The 21,586-nt window shown below is 51.0% G+C and overlaps 1 protein-coding gene across 1 annotated transcript in view; it reads right to left on the bottom strand.

Moving 5' to 3' along the window:
- LARGE1 (LARGE xylosyl- and glucuronyltransferase 1) overlaps positions 1–21,586 on the bottom strand; it is a 305,112-nt gene that overhangs the window by 26,243 nt on the left and 257,283 nt on the right. The window contains 1 exon segment of the mRNA XM_023757230.1: positions 7,791–7,946. Coding sequence (XP_023612998.1) covers positions 7,791–7,946 — 156 coding nt within the window.

Genomic DNA, 21,586 nt, shown 5'->3' with positions numbered 1-21,586 from the left:
CTTCAAACCATATCCTGTATTTGGGCGCTGTAGAGTGGGCTTTTCACAACAAATACCGATTCTCGGTATTGGGTCCCGGGAGTCTCAATCGTCTTGTATGTGCGCGCTCGGCACGTGCGCGCCCGCACGTGGTATTTTATGGTAGAGCCATACTTAAAGGGCCAAAAAGCCGCATGTGGCTCGGCAAACTGCGGCTCGAGAGCCACTGCCTTAACCCCTTCAACCCTCCAACCGCCTGGCCTGGGTTTATTTGTGACCATTTTATAGGCGGAGAAACTGAGGCTTGTAGAAGGTGAAAGTGATGCCCAGTGCACAGATCTGGTCCCGGGGCCGGGTTTTCTGATTGTGAGTGTAGGGAACTTCCTCTCGCACCCCAGATGCTTCGAGAAAAGGACTTGTAATAGTTCATTTGTGAACAAGATCTGCTGAGCACACACCAGGAGCCAGGCAGGCTTTCGGAGGCATGAAAACATACTGATGAATAAAAGCGGCTAAAAATCCACGGAGTCACAGAGCGTTCATTCACGTGGGGGGAGATGTGATCAACAAAACAAATTCGTCAAGAATATGACACACTGATAGGGGACGAGGGCCACAGAGAACAATAAAGAAGTTCTGGGGGCCAGGAGCGCTGGGGGAGAGGCGGGAACTGCAATTTTAGGTCGGGGAGTGTTTTGTTTACTTATAGAAAGGCCACGCGGCTGTGGGTCAAGGTTAATACCAGTCCCGGGACCACCACCAACCCGGTCCATGATTTCAATTCTCCGAGCTCCCTCGTCCTCCTCCATAAAATGGAGACAACAGCAACTTGTGGGAATCAGCGTGATTATATAAATAAACACAATGAGGAGAATGAGGGAATGAGTTGTAGTGATTCTGTTCATTGTAAACGTGGAGCGACACCCACTTACGAAGCAAGGCCCTGGTTTGCCGCTTAGAGTTAGGTGGGCCTGGTTTCGAATCGTGGCCCCACCACGGAGGCGCTGCGTGACTCTGGGCGAGTAACTCCTCTCCGGTGAGCGTTGGTTTCCTCATCTGTCAAGTGTGACTAATGCCCACCTCCCTGGAAGGTGGCGGAGATCAGAGTTGCGTTTCCCTACCTCCTTATTGCTTTGCAGGAAATCTCCATTGTCAAAGGCCAGCAGATGCAGAGAAAGGCCTGGGCAGGGCACAGGGCAGCATCCCAGGGCAGGGGGACCAGCGGGGTTGCCCACAGGCTCCCGCATCCCCCGTGTTACTGTTCGGAGACTGGCACTGGGTCCCTGGAGTGCTGCTTGGCTAGGACACTGGGGTTTGGACAGAGAGAACGCATGGGGCCTTTCATTAGTGACGTCTGCTGGGGCCATTCATTAGTGACGTCTGCTGCGGACACGGGATGAGGGAGCTGGAAGTCTGCATTCACTGCCGATGGACTTGCAATTCCATATAAATGCAGGCACTCACTGGTGCCCAATCTTCTGTGGTTTTTTCTTTTTCTTTTTTGCACTTTACTTTGAATGCAACAGTGGCTAATTCTTTCCCGTTGGCCTTTCTGACTTCAATATCTCTGGCTTGGCTGCCGGGGGAGGGAGGGGAGAGAGGGACGGGCAGGGGCGCGCAGAAGGACTGCTCTGGGGCTGACGGAGTGAAAATGACAGCTGTCAGGAAGGAATGTGCAGAACCAGCAGCACGCAGTGCGAGGCCATTTCCTGCCAGGATAAACAGCATCTTTCCCCCTCGGGCCGACTCCCGCCCCCTCAGCCTGCTCAGCGCCACTGGCGTCGGCCATTGTACATGGAGTTCTGTATAATTCAGTGGCCAAAGGAAGGGCATGTACTTTAGCAAGATTCCCACCTAAAGTGGCTCAAACCTATATATTTTAAGGCTTTGCATTTAAACGGGCGAGCTTCCTTTTAGCTGGAGCACCCCCTTAGGGGGGGGCAGGCGTTGCTGGTGAGAAAGCTTCGCTCTATAAATACGGGGCTCAGGGAGACACGCTGTATGGAAACATGCGACGCTGTCTGCCAGGCTCTCGGGGGCAGCAGGGGTGTCCTTACTTGCCCCAGAGGACAGGCTCAGAGTAATGAACGCCCTGCGGAAGGGAAGGTTTCAGCTCCACACGGGGAAGGCTGGTGTGGCACCTGGAGCCTCCAGCAGGGGAGGCAGCTGTTGGAGGTGGTGAGCTCCCCGTCTTTGGGAGGATTCCAGCAGAAGCCAGATGCACGCCTGTTAGGGATGCTGTCGAGGGATTTTTGCCTGGATTAGGGGGTGGAGAGTTTCCGTGACTATTCAGCTGTGTTCTGTGGAGTCCTGGGCTTTCTTGGAAATGCTTCAGGGGCTGGGTTGCTGAGGTGAAGGGAGAGAAAAGCTAAGGCATAGAATTCTAGCCTCCGCAGCCATTTCAAGAAATAAGAACAACTACCGCCTACTGGATGCTTATTGCATCACACAGATGAACTGACTGGTTCCAGAGGGGGACAGTGGATGCACCAGGGTGGATGGGAGTGGCTGTGCCCCGTTAGCGACTGTCGTTCCAACCACTGTTGGAGTCTGATCTCTTCCCAGTCACATGAACACTCTGAGCTCCACATGGAAGAGATGAAGCCCCTGACTTCCTGAAATTACTTATTCTTTTGGCATTGAGGCCAACCAAGTGGCCTCTCCTTCCTACCGCAGGCCCCTCATTGGCAGGAAACCTTCTGGGACTGTCTGACCCAGAGCAGATGTGACAGCCCTCAGGTGCTGTAGATACAGGGTTCTGGTGACCTTGCAGGTTCCTCTCCCCGCCAGGCCTTCCGTGGAGAGAGGTTAATACAACCTGAATCCATCTGAGGCACGACAGACTGTCATCAGATGGTTGGGCACTGTGGTTTGTAAAAAAACAACAACACAATGAACATGGTGTTCCTGGTGCTGAGTCCTTCTTTCTTGGTGATTTAACATAGATTACCCATGAAACACTACGACAAAGGCACCCCTGTGCCCATTTCTCAGATGGTAAACCTGAGGCCCGGAGCATTCATGTGCTGGCTCTGAGGTCATGTGACTATTAAATATGGGATCTGGGATGACCAGCGCGCTTACCATCTTATCACCATCATCACCTCCTTCTGGAGGAAATTATAATAATGCAAAAACCAAAGTCGTGCAGCCCTTTATGTTCTCACATTGCCTTCATTTGAATCTGAATGTGCCGTGGTGCTCCCGTTCACCTCTGCTCACTTCCGCCCTCCCTGCTGTGCTGCCCCCTCCCTCCCACTGAGTCCACTTTCTATACCTCCTTATTCATCCCTCAAATCTCACCTCCTCCAGGAAGTCCTCCCTGATGCACCTTCTCTCCTACTGCATGCAAAGCCCTTCTCCTGTGCTCTCAAAGCACCACCGCCATCCGGGCACTCATTGCACTGGATCACAACCCCCGCTTGTCTGCATCCCTCACTTGGACCCGCACCGGGAGAGCCGGGCTTGATCTGCGATGCTCCCCCTGCATCCCTCGCCCCGAGGTTGGGATTGTTTGAACGACTCTATGTCCAGTGGCTGAATGAGCCTTGAGACAATGCCACTGGAGCCCTTTCTCATCTGCGATCTGCAGGCCCAGGAAGAGGTTCCGGACTTCATTCACTCGCGACTACCACCATCTGCGCACTTGTCAGGGCGCTAACGACCTCTTTCCCCGGAGCTGGGAGCATCCGCTTTGGGCCGGATCCAAGATCGTGCCCTTTCCCTCCGGTTGTGTTTGCACATAACACTTGACATGCTGCTAAGGACCAGGAGGTGGGCGCCCTACAGATGCGCTTCCAGGGTGCGATGCGCAGACCCTCTCCTGCCCCGCCCTGCCCCGCGGGCCGCTAGCTGAGAAGCCTGGCTGAGCAGGGCACAGGGACCTGCTGTCTTGATTCACGAGTGCCAGAGGCGCCTGCTCCCCTGTCCTTAGTGCCCACAAAGCAACTCGTCTGTGCTCTCCGTCCCCACGCTGCCGCCTCCGTCTCAGCCCCACCGTCATCGTTTTGCCTGGGATGCGGCAATTGTCTCTAAGTGGTCTCCCCGCCTCCAGTCCTGGCCTTTTCATTCCATTCTCCACACGGAGTCATTTTTCTCCACTGTAATCTGACCAAGATGAAAGCCATTTGGTGAAGTCTACACGGCTGAGCCCAGCCAAGGCCCTTCTGTCAGCTCCGTCCTCTGCCCCTCTCCCACGTGCCCACGCCCTCACACCAACGCCCGGCATGTTCTCCCTGAACTCTCCACTTCGTCTGCTCTGCCTTTACCTGGCGCGTCATGCTTCCCCCGTATGTACTCGATTCATCCAACAAGTATTTACTGAGTGGTGACCACGTGCTGCTTCCCTTGGGGGAGGGCACCACAGAGGCAAAGTCTCTCATCGCATGGCCCCTATTCTGGTCTTAGGTTTGGGAAAAAAACTAGGAAACAAGCACATGAAGCAAATCCTGGTGGACGGTGCATATACTCGGATGTAAAGGAGACAGGGCACATCACAGAGTGACCATGGGGTCCTGGAGGCTGAGGAGGGTCAGGGGACGTTTCTGAAGATGCCCCATCGGAGATGCTCCTACCGAGGGCAGGGGGGTCTGGGCAGTGGGACAGCCAGCACAGAGGCCCCGGGCAGGTGGAGTGAGCCTGGGGTGGATGCAGAAGGAACCGCAAAGGTGGTGAGTGTGGCTCCCGCAGCGTCAAGGGCCAGAGTGCTGGGGGGATGATGCTCTAGGCGTCTCTAGCACTTGATACATGTACCAGGACTGGGCGAGCCTCTAATTTCAACCCAGGGCCTTGCCGGATGCCTGGCAGATGCCGGCATTCACAGGTGCTTATTGAGGACCACGGGGTACTCTCCCCCGACCCCTCCGACCCCGTGACCCCAGGGGAGGCTGATGGTAGGAAAAGCTAGTGAGTCATTTATAAAGAAAGTCCCGCTTCCTAAGACACTGGCCAACAGGGGAGCCCTGATGCCATGATTAACCGATGGCTTTATGCTGCAAGGCTTTGTATTTGAGCTTCTTCCATGGAGGAAAAAAAAAAGGCAGGAGAACATTTTTATTTAGCGTTTGGAATACAGTGCCGAATGGGCACTCAAATGTTGGCAAGGATGACAAATACTGACTTAAGTAGAGAACTGGGGGAAGAACCAAAAGGCCAAACCCAGGAAGAACATACCGTGTTCATGGATTGGTAGAATCAACATCATTTAAAATGTCCATATTACCCAAAGCAATTTATAGATTCAATGCAATCCCCATTAAAATATCAACGGCATATTTCACAGACCTAGAACTCTCCAAAAATTCATCTGGAATAAAAAAAGACCCTGAATAGCTGCATCAATCCTGAGAAAGAAGAACAAAGTAGGAGGGATCACATTACCAGATATCAAGCTGTTATTACAAAGCCACAGTTCTCAAAACTGCCTGGTACTGGCACAAGAACAGACATATAGACCAATGGAACAGAACAGAGAACCCAGAAATCGATCCAAACCACAATGCTCAATTAATATTTGACAAAGGAGGCAAGAGCATACAATGAAGTCAAGACAGTCTCTTCAATAAATGGTGTTGGGAAAATTGGTCAGATACATGCAAAAAATGAAACTAGATAACCAACTTACACCATACACAAAATTAAACTCAAAATGGCTAAAGGACTTGAGTGTAAGACAGGAAATCATAAAAATCTTAGAAGACTCCATAGGCAGAAAAATATCAGACATATGTCGCAGCAATATCTTTACCGATACAGCTCCTAGGGCAATGGAAACTAAGGAGAAAATAATCAAATGGGACTACATCAAAATAAAAAGCTTCTGCACAGCAAAAGAAAGCATCAACAAAACAACAAGAAAACCACTGCATACTTGCCAATGCTATCTTAGATAAGGGTTTAATCTCCAACATTTACAGGGAACTCATACAACTTAACAAAAAGAAGATAAACAATCCAATAAAAAAAATGGGCAAAGGACCTAAATAGACACTTTTCGAAAGAGGACATACAGAAAGCCGAGAGACATATGAAAATATGCTCAAAGTCACTAATCATCCAAGAGATGCAAATCAAAACAACAATGAGGTACCATCTCACACCTGTCAGAATGGCTATTATCAACAAATCAACAAATGAAAAGTGCTGGTGAGGATGCGGAGAAAAAGGAACCCTCGTGCACTGCTGGTGGGAATGCAGACTGGTGCAGCCACTGTGGAAAACAGAATGGAGTTTCCTCAAAAAGTTAAAAATGGAACTCCCATTTGACCCAGTAATCCCACTTCTAGGAATATATCCCAAGAAACCAGAAACACCAATCAGAAAGGACATATGCATCCCTATGTTCATAGCAGCACAATTTACAACAGCTAAGATTTGGAAACAGCCTAAGTGCCCATTAGCATATGAGTGGATTAAAAAACTGTGGTACATCTACACAATGGAATACTACGCTGCTATAAAAAAGGAGGAACTTTTACCATTTGCAACAGTGTGGATGGAACTGGAGAGCATTATGCTAAGTGAAATAAGCCAATCAGAGAAAGATAAATATCATGTGATCTCACTTATAGGTGGGATATATGATCAACATAAACTGATTGAACAAAAATAGATCCAGAGACAAGGTAACACTGAACAGACCATCCAACCTCAGCGAGAAGGCAGAGGAGGGGGCGGGGGGGAATGCTGAAGCAGGGACTCTACAAACTCTGTCACTGCTTTGCCAGCTGCTCTGTTAGGCGCTGCCAACAGGGACAAGATCAACCAAAGGACTTGTACGCATGCATATTAGCATAACCAATGGACACAGACACTGGGGTGGTGGGGGCTTGTCCTGGGGTGTGGGAGTGGCCGGGAGGGTGTCAATCGGGGAAAAAGGAGACATATGTAATACTTTAAACAATTTAAAAAAAAAAAGGCCCAAACCAGGTCAGCCTGGCCCTACGTTCTCTGCTTTTCCTCTACAGGAGCTGCTTCCCCACATCCTGCTCCTCAGAACTTCCAATCAGTCTCACCTTTGCTCCTTGCTTGCTGTGTGACCATGAACAACCTGCTTAACCTCTCTGTGCCTAAATTTCTTCAGCTCTAACTGGGGGGAAGGGGAAAAGGGGTGTCTATGAGCACCATATGAGACAGAACATGAAAATAATTATGAACGATGAAGAAATAAGAAAATATAGATGTTAGCTATGCCTGTGACCACCTACCTATCACTTCCTTCACCCATGCTAACCCCTAAAGGAGCCAGTGACTGGTGAAGATCTCTGGTGCCACACACTGACTCCTGGCTGTGGAGAGAGTCTCTGTCTACTGCAGTGGTTCTCACCCTTCTGGCCCTTTAAATACAGTTCCTCATGTTGTGACCCAACCATAAAATTATTTTCGTTGCTACTTCATAACTGTCATGTTGCTACTGTTATGAATCGTAATGTAAATATCTGATGTGCAGGATGGTCTTAGGCGACCCCTGTGAAAGGGTCGTTCGACCGCCAAAGGGGTCGAGACCCACAGGTTGAGAACCACTGGTCTACTGTTTCCAAAGTGTCTTAGCCCATCTCACTCCCCTGCTTGGCAGCTCCCTTCTGACTGTGCCTAGTCTGGGCCAAGCGAACCCCCTCTGCATCCATGGTAATGAGCATGGATGTGATCTGCCTTCATGCCCGTCTCCCCCACCAGACGGGGGACCCCCAGGGCAGCGATGGCGTCTCGTTCATCTTGGGCGTGCCCTGAGCCTGGCACACAGCCTGGCACGCGGAGGTCCTCGCAGACCAGCGGAGAAGCCGCCCCACGCCGCCCACCCTGGAGCCACTTACATTCTCACTGTTGACATCGGCTTCGCTGGGGCAGCCGAACAGCTCCCGCCTCAGGAGGTTGCCGTCGTACTCCAGGAAGGTCAGGTAGAGGTTGCGGAAGAACTCCACGTGCTTGTTCTTCACCCGGAGCTTCTTGGGGGAGTTCCAGTGGATGACCTGGCAGGGCACGAGGAGGCAGTCAGGCCGGGCGGACCTCGCGCTTGCAGGAGCCGCCGCGGGGCACTGGGGACGCATTATTTCTGGGCTTGCCCATTCATTCATTCATCCACTCATTCACTCATCCATTCATGCATCCACTCACTCATTCATTCAATGTTTATGGTAGAATGGTTGAGGCCAGATTGCTGGGTTCAAATCCTGGCTCTGCTCTAAGGACTCATTTAATCTTAGACATGTTACTTCGCCTCACTGTGCCTCAGTTTCCCCAACTGTGAAATATGAACAGCAACAGCTCCTGCGTGTGCAGTGCATACGATTTCACCTCTTGGCCCCAACCTGCTTTGGGATGATGAAGCTGGGACCCTGCAAACCCTGTCACTACTTTGCCAGCTGCTGTTAGGCGCTGCCAACAGGGGCCAAGGGAGGGAGACCGAGTCAGGAGGAGAAGGAAGAACTCACTCCTTCCTGGGGCTCCCTGTTCCTGTGAGCGACACGCCACCCCCTTTCTTCACACCAGCAGCGGCGCTTCCTTCCTTCCGCAGCAGCGAAATCCATGTTTGCAGTTTTTCCAACACTCAGAACCAGCCGCCCCCTCCTCCCGTCTCCGCCCTGTCGCTGCCTCTGGCGTTGGCTGCTGACTCCACCCCAGAGCTGGGGTCCAGCCCCAGGTGACAATATTCCAATAATTGCCACCTCTATTTCTCCTGCGGGTGGTAACTATTCCCTGCAACACTCTATTTTTGTTTTTTTTTTTAGTTACTAAGTGAACACTCTGTATCTAGTTATCATTTTTAAAGATCCAATTCCCTATTCAAATAATTGGTGTGGTTTCCGCCTCCAGCCGATTTGCTGGGAAAATCACTGCTATGTAAATGAAGTAAGTGGTGCCTGGCACAGGCGAGAGCCCAGGAAATGCTGGATCTGACGGTAAAGCGCCCACAGTGGACCGGCCGGGTTGGGAGATGAGCAAAGGCCCTTGTTGGCAGTGCCACTCGCAGCTCGCTCAAGGTCGGCTGGGGGAATGGGTCCCCAGAAGGTAACAGGATGTAATCATGGAGGGAGGATCGGGGGGAGTGCAGCTGTATTCTGCTCAGAGCAGCATCACAGAGGGAGGTGCCGGGGCTGGGGCTTGAAGGACGAGTGGGAGTTTCCTGGGGAGACGGGGCCTGGGAGGAGGGGGTGGCACTTGGAGAGGCACTGCTCACCCCTCTGCTGGGGAGCGTGTCTAGGGCAGAACACCTCACCATCGGTTTTACACTCTTTGTCTTCTTAAAATCTTTGTGATGACCAGAACAGGAATGCAATTTTAAAGAATAAACTGGGGAGAAGTAACGTGGCCAGGACCACCGAGCCGGTACGTGCCGGAGCTGGAATTCCAATATCAGTGTGAATAAGTCTGACTCTAGAGCCCGTGTTCTTTCCTCTATGCCACAAAGAACAGGATAGAAAACCGCACGCTTTGTCACATTACAGAGGAACTAAAATAACCCCCACCCTTCCCTCTCTATGATCCCATGTCCTCGCTCTCTCCTCCCACGGCGGTGACCCTGAGGACAGGCACTGGGCCTCCTGAGCTCCCACTACAGCCACAGTTGCCTGCAGCAGGGCCCGGGGCTGCCGCCTAAAGAGAGGTCTGAGGCCCGTCTCACTCTGCCTCTCCCGGGTTCCCATGGATGCACAGCAGCGGCAGCCCTTGACGCTGGCGGATAAATACTGGGGTGCAAGCCCAGGTCTCTCTCTCATGGGACAGTGCATAACAGCACCCAAACCACACCCCTGCCCGCCTGTCCCCAGCAACAGTGCAACAGCAGAGCAAGAAGCGGGGACGTCAGAGCAGCCCAGGTCTGAATCCCAGCTAGGCTCGCAGCTGTGTGTGTCCTGGGGCAACTGGTTTCATTTCTTGGGACCCCAGTTTCCCCATGTGCCACGTGGAGATCAGTCTTCCCGACTTCACAAAGTACTTAAGAGCCTGGCCCAGCACTGCGCCATATACGTAGGCTCTCTTCTCCTCTGCAAGACGGGGCCAGCAGCCTGTGCTATCTGTACTCCCCGTCCCTTTCCAGCGTGAAGTGGCTGCAGCAGTAAGTAAGGAAGAAAGCGGCATGTAGTCCGCAGGAGAGAGCAGGGAGGGCCAGCAGGCCTCCCTGGAAGAGGCCACTGGTGGGGAAGGATGAGCATGAAATCGAGGTTTCCTTCCTGTGCCTTTTGAAGGCTCGAGAGAGGAGGAAAGGGGACGCTTCTCTAAGAACACACGCACCAGACACTAGGAGGGCCTGGCCAGGCATGAAAATAACTGCACACGAGCCGTGTCCCTCACACCCAATGGGATCACGTCTTTGCTGCACAAGAGTCTGTGCTCGCCAAGTGCTGAGCCAGCAGGGCGGCTGACGGATGCCCGTCCAGCTCAGGAGATGTGGGCTGCATCAATAGGGAGAAATGGACACTAAGTGAGAATAAGGGCTGGCCCACCGGTCAACAGTCTTAACTTACTGTGCACAAGTCTGTGAGGCACTCTGAGGAGCCTGTGTCATTCATCCCTCCAAATAAGCCCACTCGAATCCCACTGTCGGTTTTTTTGGAAATGGTACTTGACTGGCCCGCCTCTCCCCGCTGGTGAGTTGCAGAGCTGAGACAGGAAGCCTGAGCTAAACCTGAGACCCAGGTTCCTAACCACTATCGAGTCCCGGGTCAATGGGCTGAGCACTTCCCAGAGGAGAAGAGTGAGGCTTAGAGAGACGGGTTGCCCACGGTCACATGGATCAGGTCGGAGCTAGGAAGGGGACGCCGGCCTCCTCGTCTCCCCACCCACATCAGGCCATCCCTCACCCCATCACCCCTCGTTCTGTTCTGTGTCTGCCCAGGGAGCTGGGTTTGGGTATCGCCTACAGGCAAATATACAGAAAAGGCAGTGAAGGTTAAAGGAAGGGGGGCGAGAAGGTGGTGGGGTCGTTGGCAGGCCAAGGGGGTTTTGTGGAACTATTTGCAACCCAGTGGCTCTGGGATCAGTGAGCCCACTCAGAGTCTATGGCTGCATATTCAGATTTGCCTTTTCAACTAGTTTTCAATCATCAGAACACAGAATACTCTATCCCCCTGTGCTAGTCTAGAGAAGCAAATAACAGCTATTGTTTATCCCATACCCATTATATGCTAGATGGTGGGCCAGGGTTCTCCTTGGTGGTGGTGGTGGTGTGTGTGTGTGTGTGTGTGTGTACATATGGTTTCACATTCAATCCTCAAACAATGCGGTAAGGCTGTTTCTATTATTATCCCTTTTACAGATGATAATCCTGAAGCTTAGACTAACACAGGGTCACTCAGCTAGTAAGTAGCCAATTCTTTTGTTTTAAAATACATGTTTATTGATTTCAGAGAGGAAGGAAGAGGGAGAGAGAGATAGAAACATCAATGATGAGAGAGAATCACTGATTCCTCCTGCACGCCCCACACTGGGAATCGAGCCCAAAACCTGGGAATCATGACCTGACCGGGAATCGAACCGTGACCTTCTGGTTCATACGTTGACATGAGACTCAACCACTGAGCCATGCCGGCCGGGTGTAAGTAGCCATTTCTAAAACAAAATCAGGTCTTGCTCCAAAATCTTTCTCTTTCTACCACATCATTCGTTCATTCAACAAATATTAAAACGAGCACGGACTCTGTGCCACACACTGACAGGGGCTCTGAACGCAGAGACGAACACGGAGATCATGAAGTAACTGTCCATGTGAAAGTACAAGTATGACACGTGCTTTTAAAGAGATGTCAGAGAGATGCTGTTCCCGACTGTTTCTGGGCTGGGCTAATTCAAGTGTGAAGAAGCCACGGCCCAGAGGGGGACAGTGACTTGCCTAAGGTCACACAGCAGGGGGAGCAGCCGGGCCCAGCGTCCGTCTCCCAGACCACAGCTCCTTCCGCGAAGCCGCAGGCCTGCCTCTGGAAGTCCGACTCAGAATCACCACTGCTGATGATTTAGATCAGCGCCGGTCTGACTACTGAGAAATGTCATTTCCTGGCCCCTGGAGGGACAGAGTCACCCATCACTGCTGACCTGGGGGCAGCGAGCTGGTGGCAGGTGACCTTTACTGACAAGCTTTCACACGTGAGATGGAATGACACGGGAGAATGTGCCCAAAATAGATTTTTGCAAGGAGCTGGCAAAGACAAGTGAGTCTCCAAAACGGGTGGTGGTGAAAACCTATCATAACTTATTCCCCTGGCTGAGGCCCATCCGCACAGTAATAATAATCATTACTATTAGCAGCTAATATATATATTATTGGAGGCTTGCTATGTGCCAAGCAGGGCTCTGAACACTTGTCATAGCTCACTGGTTCTTTATTCAACACTCTCAGCGGTTCTCAACCTGTGGGTCGCGACCACTGAAAATACATCCTGCATATCAGATATTTACATGACAATTCATAACAGCAGCAAAATTACAGTTATGAAGTAGCAACGAAAATAATTTTACGGTTGGGGGTCACCACAACATGAGGAACTGTATTAAAGGGTCGCGGCATGAGGAAGGTTGAGAACCACTAAGTGGTATGTATGCTCCTTACGCCATCTTACAGGGGAAGCAAGTTCAGCAAATGTTCCCCAATCACACAGCTGGAAGGTGGGATCGCCAGCATTTGAACCCCAGGAGATAGAAATTAGGAGTCTATTCCTCTTGTTTCTCCCATGTCTGCAACCATTGAGAGGCTCTGTTTATATAAAGGAACCTAAGATGTACAGAAGATTACGGGATCAGAACTAAAACCCACTTTTCCCTGCCCAACTTAGGGAGCCCAGGCATCCCTGGGACACTGAGGCTGCAGGTAACACAGGCTGAACCCCCAGCTTGGCAGGAAGCAGAGAGGGAGGCACCCAGGTTGCATGCCAGGTGGGCTACAGACACTGCCCGACACCAGGGGCCCCATGGCTGTGACCTAGTTGGATCTGAACTATCGGTGACGGCTGAGTGCATGTGTGGACTCGGAGTCCACCTGCAGTGAGCCAGAGAAATGGTCGGAAATTGATTACCATCCAGGAAACTTAAACATCACCTGGGAAGACAGTGGAAGTCCACAAGGTTAAAGGAGAAACGAGAGACTCTATCACCCATCAAAGGCTCAAGAAAAAGAATTCAAAGATAGAAACAAGATCGAGGTACAAGGACAGGCTATGGGAAGAGTTCAGCCCAAACGTCAGCTTCTACAGAACTTAGAACCCAGAGTCTGTGTGCAAATGCCAGGTGAGTAAGAGCACGGCTTTATGTCTTCCAATTACTGAGCTACAGAGTGTCTGGAGGATGGGTCTCTGTCTCAAGACCCCATGGACTTTCTAGGACCCACAGAAGAACATCTATTCTCCTTAGACGGGAAGTTTATGTTGTCGTGAACGGGCTCCCACCTATGATTCCAACTCTACCTCCAGGCTAACAAACTTCCTGGTGTTTCCGGAACCTGTCTTTCATGACTCAGTGCCTCTGCACATATTCTCCCTCTTAGAATATCTTTATTTCTTCTCTACCACCTGAATGCCTGCTCGCCCTTCACAGCTGAGCTCAAACGCACTTCTTGTTTCCAGGACCACAAGAGGCCAAAGGTTGCCTGCTGGTATCTCTCTCTCTTTCCACCCCATCCTTCATTTCCAATAGAACATTAATTTTGTTGGTAGTTGCAATGACCCCAACCCCGGGAATGGCTCATGATCCATTTATGATCTAAGCTAATGATGATGATCCTACTCGTTGATTTCCCAGACTCCCTTGCAGCTAGTGGTGGCAATGTGATGACCTAAGACTGCCCAAAAAGATACATGGAGACTCATATATTGGATTTCTTAATAACAAATAAGGTGCCATCCTCCTCCCACCCCATTCACCTTTCCGTGGTAAACAGAGATGTGATGGCTGGAATCATGGCAGCCATCATGTGACTACAAGGGAGAGAGGTCAACAGATTGCTGTTTACTAACCAATGTCTACAGCTGCCTTCTCCAGAGTTCTAGACTAAGAAAGGCAAACCCTCCATTTCTTTTTCAGCCTCTACAAATCAGGTCATCAGATTCTCACTGTCAGCATCCCAAGGCAGCTGCTGGGTCCTTCCTCAGTGCCCCGGACACTTGCATTTAACCTTATTAGAGAGCTTGTTGCACACTGTTGTAATGATTTATTTACAGGCTTGCACCTGGTGTCACTGGAACGTGAGCCTCTGGGCAGGCAGGGAGCACGGCTTACTATTCATCCCACGTGCCGCCGTGCCCAGCAGGTCCTTAGTATTCTATAGCTGCCCTTTGGTTCAAGAGCGAAAATCACACTGATGCCTTTCTCAATAACCCTCACATCCTGCCTGTCTACAGCAAATCAGTTATCACAGCCCTGTGATGGGGGCTGCAGGGAGGAGAAACAGATCCCCTTCTCTTTGTCTAAGGGCCAGCGTGTCCTTTTCTCTCGAAGGAGTTTCAGCTCCCACCATTCTCCCCTCGCTGAGTATTTCAAGAGGACACGTCTCACAAGTCCCTTTCCTTGTCATCTTCAGGATCACGATGCGTGGTAGAGAGGGACGAGCAGACAGGCCTTTGCACCAGGCCCAGCTCTGACCAGCTGGGTGGCCTGCATGAAGTTGCCTAAATCACGGAGACCATCCCTCACCGGGAAAGGGGACGTAGCAGCAGCAGCCTTGCAGTTTGTGGTCAATCCCTTCACCCTTTTCACACAGTCCCCCTCCCCCGCCCCTCTGATAGCTGTCAGTCTGTTCTCTGTGTCTATGAGTCTGTTTCTATTTTGTCTGATTTGTTAGTACGTGTTCAGCGTTGTTATGTGCGATGTTAACATTAGGGGAAACTAAAATTGGATGAGGGGGACATGGGACTCTCAATATCACTTTTACAACTTTTCTGTGAGTCTACATTCGTCCAAACGCAAGTTTACATTTACAAAAAAGGCATCCTACGAAGCAATGACAGATTGTGAATACCAGTGAGACCAGCTCACGTAACGAGCGAGCAAATAGCTGAGCTGGCTCTGCTCCCATGAGCTCTTCCTCGCTCCTTCACCAAGTCCAGAAATGCCCACCTAATTAGATCTTACAAGAAGCTGGCCAAAGAATTCAGGCTCTCAGGACTATTTCAAATATGGATTTACAACCTCCATCGTCAAGGAAGAACCTCGCCCGCGTGTGTGCTGTGCCTTCCGATAGCACTTAATGTGATGCAAAGATGAACGGTTAGCAAGCCGTTTAAAACCAGAGCAGCCGGAATATGAAGCCAAGCCTCCCATCTTCTGGGTGATGTTTCAAGTCTTGTGATAATCCCGAACTTGACGGTTCACTAAACCCCACGAGAAGATGTTAGCAGTCTCTTTGGAGATTTCATACATAAAAATGAAAGATAATAAAATGCAATAAAGGAAATGCTTGTTTTGCCTGCCTTGGCAAAAAAAAAAAAAAATGGCTGGAAAACGCACAAGAGATACTATGATAACGAAACAAAGCAAATTCCTTGGTCAGCAAATATTATGGGAAGAGTCTTAGAGAAAAAATGCAGAAGGCCCGAGGACACTGGTTGGTATTAGAACAAAGTACCACCGAATTCAATCAAAGTGCCCGGGACTTTGACATGTGTCAGATTATCCTGTTTACAAGGTTCTGTTTGGATAATGAAATATGCAACGAATGATGTTTCAGTGAGCACTACAGGAGGGGTGTCCTGGGGAAGTGATAGCCCAAACAGTTAATTCCCACACGAATGATGGTAACATTTTATGGAAAGTGTGTATGTGTCATTGGCGAAGGTGCCTTTGCTTTAAATTGGTGTAACGAAAGGATGCCAAGTAAGGTTACCGAGCGAGCACCCTGGATTGAATTTCATTGCCCCAGAACACTTGAAGCCAGCGTGCACGCGTACCCTTGGATGTCACTGGTTTGGTCCATTTTATAAAGGCAAGACTGGAAGCATCATAGAATTCTGACAATACTTCCCAAGGACACGAGGAATGACCTTGAGCCTCTGTGCAGCACAGAGCTCCCTTCATTAACTCACAGCCAAGGACTTACAGTCGATGGCGTTGGGGAAGGTGATCTACTCATCAATGCTTTTAGAAAAAAAATGGTTCTCAGTGGTATGCGCCTCACACTTTTTTGGGGAAAAATACACACCTTTAATCTGCTCTTTCCACGTAAAAGTGGCGGGTGGGGTAGTAACTACTTTTAGAAAGAACCTGTGATATAGGTAGAGCTTTTAGGAAAGAAATGCATGAAGTGGTTTCCGTCGCTTTGGGATTTTGTGGCAGAAAAGGATGTGATACCTACCAAAGCCCTCCTTTCTACATACTCAGAAACGGCAGTGGTTGGCGTCCAAGCCACCAAACGCTGCTTAATTGGTGCCTCCCTCTCTCAAATCCTTTTCTTCTGAACAGAGCCCAGGCTGTCCAGGGGCATGCTTTGTACAGTGGCTTCGGAGGAGCCTGTCCCACAGGTATCCCTGTGCTGTGTGTTGACATAGACTATGTGTGGGAAATGCTGGGGATCCACAAAACCCATCATGTGTGCTCACTGCAGGCTTCCTAATATGGTATTTGGTATAAATAAGATAGTATAGTACACAGGACTCCCTGCTCCTCCCCCCTCCCCAGCTCGCTTCTGTTTTAAACAAACCCCATGAGCAGTTATCTTAAAACTGTTTTATTTGAATACATAGACCCCAAAACTGCTACTGTAGGGTCAACTCTCCAGAGCCATCATGCTCCTCCTAGGGGTCTTGCTGATGTTTCTAGGAATCATGGCATCTGAACTTGGTCAGCCACATGAACAGAGCCAGCGAGGGGTCCCTTCAATCAGAAACCCCCAAAGGAGTTAAGCTCTGACAATTACCAAACGAGCAAAGAATGGATGAGTGTTGAGGCCAAAACACTAAAACTTAAATGACCCAAAGTCCCCTCGGCCGAGCACGTCATTCTCCAGCACAGTATTGGGGTACAGGATGATGGACAGCCAACCAACGCATAACCTCCGGTAAGCCCCTTCCCTGTTTGAGCCCCCACTTCCTGCCTCTGAAATGGGAGCAGTGCGACAAATGAAGAAGAAAAGCCCTTACTACACATTTTGCCCACCAGCCAACTGCCAACTATTCTGAGAGAATGGGATAATTAGTATAAATGCTAGGCTCACTACATGTCTCATAGCCTGATACTAACTGCTTCACTTTATCCTGACCTTTTAAAAATATATGTATTTTTATTGAGGTCAGAAAGGAAGTGAGAGGGAGAGAGAGATAGCAACATCAATGATGAGAGAGAATCATCGGTCAGCTGCCTCCTGCATGCCCCCCACTGGGGATCCAGCCTGCAACCTGGGCATGTGCCCTGACCAGGAATCAAACCGTGACCTCCTGGTTCATAGGCCGACGCTCAACCATGACGGCTGGGCACGTTATCACCCTTTTAATCTTTACGTCTGAAGTGGTGATTACTTCCCAGCTTTCTCTGATGAGGACACTTGGTCAAGAGAGGGGAAGGAACCCAACATCAGCCCTACAGCCCGGCCACAGTGGGTAGGTACTCCGCGGTGCTTGCTGGGGGAATGAGTGATTCCGCAGCAGGAGCCACAGAACTGCAGCGCCCAAAGCCAGGCTCCTTGCACAGGCCAGCTGCCTGATATTTAATCCTGGGATCCCTAGATTTCCCAGCCGCAGTGGTGTGTAGACAGTAACACACCGAGAGCCCTTGGATGTAGGCTGTGCAATGCAATTAAACTGGCACTGGCCTGCAGTACAGAGAGGTCTGGCTGGGAGGTGGTAATTCTAGACTTCAGCTCTTCTTCCCACAGGCAACCGTTTTCCCTTCCTCGTTCCATCCCAATCCTCCAACATCAACCTTCCCATTCATCATCTTTATTACTCTTTCTTGGGTTTCCCCTGCCTCATTTTTCACTGGCATCTGCTTGGCTGGAACATGCCCAACATGTATGGCGGCCGCCCACCTTCCTCAAAAGAGGTGAAGCCCGACCCCTCTCCAAGTGTTATAAAATGTTTGCAAACTTGAGTTACCTGCTGCTCCTCTTATGCAAATGCTGCAGATGCTTCCAGGAATACACGCCACTTCCCCACATGGATGGCATGTCTCCCCTTGCTTTTTCTCTTCCCCTGAAGGAGTTTTAAGTGTGCTCAGTTCCCCATTCATGAGTGGATGGCGGTAAAAAATCCAGCCTCGGAGCCCGTCGCTTTGCATTCAAATGCTCTTTCCAGGAGACGGTGCTATTTCCAGGGTCTTTGCTCTGGTTAGCCCTCAAAGACCCATTGAACCCCAAGAGGGCTCCCATAGACTAGTCCTATGGACTCAGTATCTCCTGTAAAATGTTTCCCGGGGGAAAGTACATTCAGGCAGGAGCCCGGGCCCAGGGAGAGCCAGAGCTCTGCACCTGGAGTCAGACAGATGCGAGTCTGAACCTCAGCCCCGTCGTATTTAGCTGAGTGACTCCGGGCGAGTAAGTGACTTCATGTGTGTGATCCCTCATTTTCTGATGCACAGAGGAGACCAAATAAACGTCCCCTTGTGAGACTTTTGTCAAGATGAAGTGAGGTCATGGTGAGAGCAGGACTCCCACCCAATCTGCCCGGAGCACCCCATTTCGTCCTCTGAGACTGAGTCACAGCTTGCGTCCCCCGAGATGCGTTTCCTGCCAACCCCACAAAGGCGCCGTGCATCTGGGCAGATGTTTCTGAAGCCGTGGTGTGGCCCCTGCTGCTTGCCTGCCAGCACCCAGCTCACTGATCCCCACTTGCGTGTGGGTTTCCATCCTTCCCTTTCTCCCGGGTTTCCACAGGCCTGGGGAGAGGGGAGCACGCGTGCTTGGGGGCTGAGGAGTGACATGAGGGCAGAAGACGAGGAAGAGGCAGAGTTTGGACATCAAGATTCGGCTCAGACCTCCTGCAGAAATCCCTCCAAGAAAGAGTGCGCCCTGCTCCCTCCTAGACAGGGGTCCTCCTCCTGCGCTCCGAGCCCTTTACTTCCTGGCATCGCCGCACTTTGCAGACTGTGCTGAAATTTTCTATTTGCTCACCTGGTTACTTCTCCCTAGACCATGACCTTCTTGGGGGCGGGAACCATGGCTCATTCAGCTGTGGGCTCCAGTCACTCATGGACGCCCTGGTTGTCACTGCCTGGCCATTACCCACTGTTTCTGGCCAGAGCTTCCTTCTCTAACAGTCTACTGAGCATTCGAGGGCTCCAACACAGTTTCTAGACTACCTCCCGTTCTCCCTTCCCTAAACCAGCCACCGGCCCCTTGCTGCTCCCCTGAGAGTTGGTGCTCCTGGTGAAGACGATTAAGCCACGCTCCTCTGAGTGTCCTCCCCTTTGTAGGACTCACCCAGGGAGGGCCGAGTCCTCAAGCTTTAGGACTGAAGAGATGACAGGGAAGGTCTTCAAAACGCAGAGGACAGAAGCAAAGTCAAGTGCATTTCTGTGGAGCACTTCAGGGGCCTGAGGATGGGACCAGGATGACGGCCCCGATGGATGGAGAATGTCATGAGCCAGGAGAGGTGCAGTGATTTACATGAGTCCTTCATCTGGTAAGAGGTGGGCTGTCGTGAGAAGTTACAGGGTTGCTTGGCTCCAAAAGGGGCAGGAGCAATGACACCTCCATGAAACCATCTCTCCCCTTAGAAGTTCTCGTAACTAACGTCTACTTAGCACACATTTCTCTGCCAAGTGCAGGCTCGATGCCCAAGGCCGTAAGCTACTCTCTCATGGGAAATGGGAGGGTGCCTGCTCCTCCACATTGAACACCATGCTCACCAGGAGTGAGCTGTGTTTATTACCAACTACTATGTTTTTAGGCCACTTGTACTTCGATGTATTTGGAAATGTAATTACATATTCTTTTAATCAGATGAAGGCAAAAAGAGAGTTGCTATTTCCATGAAAGGCAGCCAAACACTGGGGAACAATAGGATCAAAGGAAGTTCCTGCAACATTTGGCTGTCGTTGGAGGAGGTGTGGGTGAGAGGGCTGCAAAACAGTGAGGGGAAAATCACAAGAATCCAGGACTCTCCTTCAATTGACCTTGTTCCCGCCCTTAGGTCTTGCTCCACTTAAAAGAAGGGACAATGAGAACCACAGAAAAGGCATCAGGAGTTGTTGATGCGACAACACAGCCTGGCCACCAGAGAAAAAGTACTGGCCCTGGAGGGAGAGGGAGAGGGAGAGGCAGGCAGATCGACGTTAACATAGTTTTATGATTCTCGCCCGCCCGAACTGACGTGCTCGCTCAGCTGCCCCGGCACATGTGTGTCCCACAGGTGGGTCTCAGGTTGGCTGCCCTGTGGAGCAGCGGGTGCGAGCGGATGAAGAGCAGGGTTCAGGGTGGATCTCCCTCCTCCCCAGGGAGGACCATCATAACCAGGAAACAGGAGGGCTTCCTTCAAACATGCTGAACTCCATGCACAGAATAAAATGAATGAGGGCAGGAAAAAACAGAAGAAAGATAAAGAAAATGACAGAGATGCACCTATGCCTGGAGTCTGAGGCCCTGGCTGGTCTGAAGAAACCTATGGATATGCTGTGTTCTTAGCCCAGGCCTCTGGCTCCAGGGCAATGTCCAGGTCCTGCTATGACCAGGGTGGGGCTCGGGCCTGCCAACCTCTCTCTCTCATCCCTCAACCCTTTCCCCACCTCCAGGGCAGCTTCTCTTTCAGATATTGGCAATATTTTAGGGTTCTGTGTAACATTTTAAATCCTCTCCCAAGGACTTGCTCTTATTGCCTTTAGAGGGAGAGGGGGAGAGAAAGAAGAAGGGAGAAAGGGAGAGAGAGAAATGTGAGACTGAAACATCACTTGGTTGCCTCCTGCACCAGGGATCAAACCTGCTACCTGGTATGTGCCCGGACTGGGAATAGAACCCATGATCTTTTGATGTAGAGAACAATGCTTAAACCAACTGAGCCACACTGGCCAGGGCAGACTTTTAAAACAAGATATGAGTGGGTTAAATGACTTCTGGATTATTTTTAAAGCTTATCTAAAAAATATGACTTAAATTTGGTTTGCCTCTATTTTTGCCATTTTGCTATTTCATAGAAATTCCTCTATTTATACATAATACTAGAGGCCCGGTGCACGAAATTCGTGCACGGGTGAGGTCCCTAGGCCTGGCCGGTAATCAGGGCTGATCAGGGCTAGGTTGATCAGGCCAGGCTGGAGAGGAAGCTACGGTCCGGGGCTGGGCGCGGAAGGAACGAACACCGGACAGAGACGCTGCCATTGTTGGTGCCCCATCACTGCACGGTTCCCCGCCTCCTCCCCTTGCCTCCACACAGCCACCGTGGCAGACAGGCGGCGGGCTGATCGGGGCCTGCTGGCCAGGGGGAGGGACAGGGCACGGGAGTTTGGCCACCTCCCTCAGGAGAAAGCCGGCCCTTGGCCCCCCTGGGAAAGGCACTGCATTTTCTGCCACCCAACCCTGGTTCCCGGTCCCAGCCCGGGAGCCGGGGCGAGGGACCACATGAGTTGGTTGGCTGGGGGAGAGGGACCACGGGTGGTTGGCCAGCCGGGGGAGGTTGGCTGTGGCAGCACACTGAACACCAGGGGGCAGCACTTGCATTGAGCATCTGCGCTCTGGTGGTCAGTGTGCGTCATAGCTACTGGTCAT

This window comes from Myotis lucifugus, unplaced genomic scaffold (assembly GCF_000147115.1).
Source record: "Myotis lucifugus unplaced genomic scaffold, Myoluc2.0 scaffold_103, whole genome shotgun sequence".
Taxonomy (NCBI): Eukaryota; Metazoa; Chordata; class Mammalia; order Chiroptera; family Vespertilionidae; genus Myotis; species Myotis lucifugus.
Note: the sequence above shows the minus strand (reverse complement) of the source record. Positions and strands in the feature narration are given on the sequence as shown.